The sequence below is a fragment of the Cystoisospora suis genome (assembly GCF_002600585.1).
Source record: "Cystoisospora suis strain Wien I chromosome Unknown contig_4193, whole genome shotgun sequence".
Classification (NCBI taxonomy): Eukaryota; Apicomplexa; class Conoidasida; order Eucoccidiorida; family Sarcocystidae; genus Cystoisospora; species Cystoisospora suis.
Genome location: NW_027156985.1, coordinates 427 through 4,473, shown reverse-complemented (window position 1 = coordinate 4,473; position 4,047 = coordinate 427). Strand labels below are relative to the sequence as shown.

Genomic DNA, 4,047 nt, shown 5'->3' with positions numbered 1-4,047 from the left:
AGATTAAAGATAGATAGTGTGTGTATGGAGAGATAGACATACCTTAAGATTGAAGGACTCGACGGTGATAATAGACTGTGTGTCGCGATCATACCGAAGGAGAAGAAGAAGTTGCCGATCTGTCAGGACAAGGAGATCTTCGAGATAGAAGTCTTCCTCTTCTTCTTCTTTCTCTTCCTTGTAAGTGAGCTCTCTCCCTCTTAGGGAGATTTCATGAAGCGCCTTCTCTAGCTTATATTGATAAGAAACTCGAGGTACAGAAGCCATACAAAAGACATCCCCATAGAGAGGTAAAGTGATAGGATGATACTCGTCACCCTCGCCAACTACCCAAGGAGATTCTGAAGCATCCTTCTCTTCTTCTTCTTCCTCCTCCTCCTCTTCATCTTCTTCTTCTGCTTTCTTGCTTTCTCCGTTAGCTAGACCCCCTCCAAATGTGAAAGAGTCACAAGCGTTCAGAGAAGGGTGCGGGGGAGGAGAAGACGAAAAGAAAGAAGAGTGTGCATGTGAAGAAGGAGAGTTGCAATGTCTAGATGGAGAAGAGGTGTCGTGATTCGACTCATATGAGAAAGAGGAAGGACCACCTGCTGAAGAGGAAGAGGAAGGAAACCCTTCATCTCTTTCATTCATATCGACATCTAGGAGAAGATCATCTTTCTTTGAAGAGGAAAAAGAAGAAGAAGAAGAAGAGGTATGAAGAAGATTTTTCTTTGTGGAGAGGGGTCCCCGTCGATTCTTTTCGATCTTCTTTTTCCTCTTCTCACACAAAGAGGAGGAAGAAGAAGGAGGGTGAAGAAAAACGAGACTGCGTGGGCGAGCTATAACTAGAGTTCGGGTGTATGGACACTTCAGATGTAAAGAGACACTACACCTCGCACAGCCAGGGGATTGAGACGTAACGAAGTAGCAAAGAGTAGAAGTCGAACTTCTTGACGAGGACCCAACTGGCTCTCCTACTACTACTCCCATCTTGAATGACGTAAAGAAAAAGAAAGAAAGATGAAAAAGAAGAAGAAGAAGGACTCCTCGAAGTCCTTAAGAAAGGAAAGATCTGTATGTATCTCCCTTCAAGAAGAAAAGAAAAAGACACCCTCTCTCGCCACGTCAAAGAGAAACATCACGTCGGCTTGTCGTAAAGAGATTCCTGAAGAGTTGCTCGTTCCATCTATTTCTCTAAACCGCTGAGATAGAGAGGAAGTTCAGGTGTATATACACCTCATCATCCCTAAAGAAACAGTCAGGGGGTGTACACTCTTTTACACAGGAAACGACGACGGAGGGAAAGACGAGGAAATCTTCGACGTAGGAAAGTTTGTAGAGAGAGACACTTCGTCACAAATACCAGCAAGAAATCTTCATCCTATAGAGTCTTCAGAGAAAGAGAGAAAGAGAGACAACTGTCACCTGTCGCCACACCTAAAATTCCCGTCGAAGCCTTTCCAGCGGAAGATCATACAGTGCTTGATGTCTCTTACTTTAGGATTGTTCTGTTCATCCCTAACGAAGAAAACTCTTCATTCGCATTCCACACACCATGTGGAAGAAAGCCTATCTATGTTAGACGTGCTGTGTGGAGAAAGAAAGGAAGGAAGAGAAGAAGATTCTCCTACTTGAAGGAGAAAAGAAGAACGACAAAGGCATACGCTCTGCGCTTTTCTTTCTTTCCTGAATTATATCGTAGATCAAGTGGACGTCTCTAGAAGCCATCTGTATAGATGACGGAAAGAGAGACAAGACAACAGCTTGAGAAGGAGTTGAAGAGATAGGGAGAAAAGTGGGTCTGAAGATGTGTAGGAGAAATCTTTCTCTTGCTTCTTTTTCCTCTTCTTTTCCTTTCCTTTTAGAAACATTTGAGGTTGTTCCTTTTCTTCTCTCTGTCTTTCTGTCTCTCTCGATAATCTTCTCCTCTTTCTTAGATCTAAATCGACGTTTTCTTTTGACTACTTCACATAGTGGGAATGTCTAGAAGAGAGAGCTCTGACCGTACTAGAGAGAGAAATAGCTATCTCTCTAGCTGTCCATAGTGCACACGCATCCTGTCATGCGAACACATTGCAGAGGAAGAGGAAGTGAAGAAGATTGGAAAGAAAGAGCATTTTTTTCTTTTGCTTCATGGAGACAAGAAAGAAAAACGAAAGAGGAAGGAGAGCCACGCAGACACCAAGCAACCTCGAGAAGCAAAGAATGTCCGTGTATTGTGGAGAGAAAAAGAGAGAGGCTATTAAGAAAAGAAAGAAGAAAGAGGGGGAGGAGAACCAGAAGGAGAAGAAGAGCAAGAAAGACCTGATAAAGGCGAGCTTTTTCTCTTTAGTTGTCATGTAAAGTTGGTCATGTCTCCTTCCGTCCTTCGTGAAGAGTTCTAGGGAAGGAGGAGAAAGTGAAAGGAGATAAGAAGACTACGAAAGAAAGAAAGAAAAAGCTTCTTTCTGAGAAAGTGAAGATAGAAGACTTTCCTCCGCCCTGGTGACTCTCAACGGGCGCTTTTTCACTTCTCCGTCAGCGGTCGGTCGTGTTGTATGGGCGTGTGCTGCAGGCGGCTCAGAGCATGGGGGAGAAGGAGAGAACAAGCACAGGGGAGAGGAGGTAACCGTGTATATCACTTGACTCTTTCTCTTACTTCTCGTTCTTTCTTCTCCTCTCTTTTCTTTGCTTTCCTCTTCTTCTTCAGTTGGCTTTGAAGAGAATGTGTTTCCGTCTCTCTTCTTTCCGGATTGCAAGAAGAAAGAGATGCATGGGAGAAAGAGCACTCGTTCTCTAGAAGAAACAAACACACTCCATTCTTGCTGTGCTTCCGCATGATCTAAGAAAAGAAAGAAAGAAAGCCCGGACCAACGTTTGAAAGAAGAGAAGGAATTTGAGAGAAGTGTATATGTATGAATGGCACGAGCGAAGGCGTGTATGAATGTGTGTTTAGCAGAAGGGAATCTCCTGTTGCCGCTTGCCCGAGAGCTTCCCTTACAGTCTCCTGTCGCTAGCTGAGAAACTCTTTCCGAAAGGTTATCTTTTAGTCAGTCCCGCCTCTTTACTACGTGGAAAGTTATCTTTTACTTTTCTGAGTAAGCGCGGGAGGAGGGAGGGCAGTTGAAGCCTCGAACGACGATGAGGTCTGAAAGGAGCTGTGAGTTTTCTCAGTTCTATCTTGTTCTCAGATCTCACTGTACATACACCAGATGTGAAAGAAGTGCTAGCCAGGAAGCTAGATAGAGGGATAAACTATACGTGCTTTGTTTCCTATTGAGGACTTGATTGGATATGTGAATAACTCCATGTAAGCATATACAGTATGATAGGGTTCAGAGAAGGCCTAGAGCCGCGGCTGAAGGCTCTATGGCTGTGAGAAGGCAGGTGGACTCGTGGTGCTAGCAGGGTAACTTTATAGGTAGATAGGACGATACATCTGATGGCTATAAAGCAGTGCTATATCTCAAAGTGTATCTATTACGTACTCCTGTAGGGGGGGTTTAGAGAGAGCCTAGAGGTGTCCTGGCGAGGGATGGTCTCGGTGTGCCTATCAAGCACTTCCATGATTCATACATACACCTATAGACCGGTCTACGTGTGATGTAAGATAGATACAGTACAGGAGAACGATAAATCCACGGTGTCTACGAGAAAATCTCTTATGACAGAAGTCAGAGATAGTGGTGTGTCTCTTCGTCTAGGCAAAGACATGCATGAGCCAGAGTTTGATCTGTATGTATACACTTCTACGGTTGGTAGGTAGGCGTAGTCCATTACATGGTGTTCTAGCTAGCTTTGTACACGTAGATATACGAGACGGAAACGTACAGGAGTATATCCAAACTAATTACGTGCATGATAGAAAGAGAGAAGGGTCTAAAATAGTCAATAGCTCACGCTCTAGACGTCCCTATGTTTTTTGAAGAGTTCGTGCTCTCCCTACTGCGGAAAAGATAGATACCAAAAGACTTCCAGGCGCTTTTCTGAAAGCGAGGTGCTATTCATAAAACAATGGACAGTCTACACTTCTCTATAAATATACGTACTCGTACCTGTCTAGCTCACTGATGTGCCAGCTCACGGTGT

General features: G+C 44.0%; 1 protein-coding gene across 1 annotated transcript in view; it reads right to left on the bottom strand.

Annotated features, from left to right (window-relative positions):
• The window catches only part of CSUI_007790 (cpsf a subunit region protein), a gene marked incomplete at its 3' end in the record, with an annotated part of 8,129 nt that extends 5,667 nt beyond the window's left edge, over positions 1 to 2,462 (bottom strand). Inside the window, exon 1 of the mRNA XM_068067933.1 lies at positions 43 to 2,462. Within this exon, the coding sequence (XP_067920091.1) occupies positions 43 to 969 (927 nt within the window). The 5' untranslated portion in view covers positions 970 to 2,462. The remainder of the gene's footprint in view (positions 1 to 42) is intronic.
• Positions 2,463 to 4,047: the final 1,585 nt, after the last annotated feature.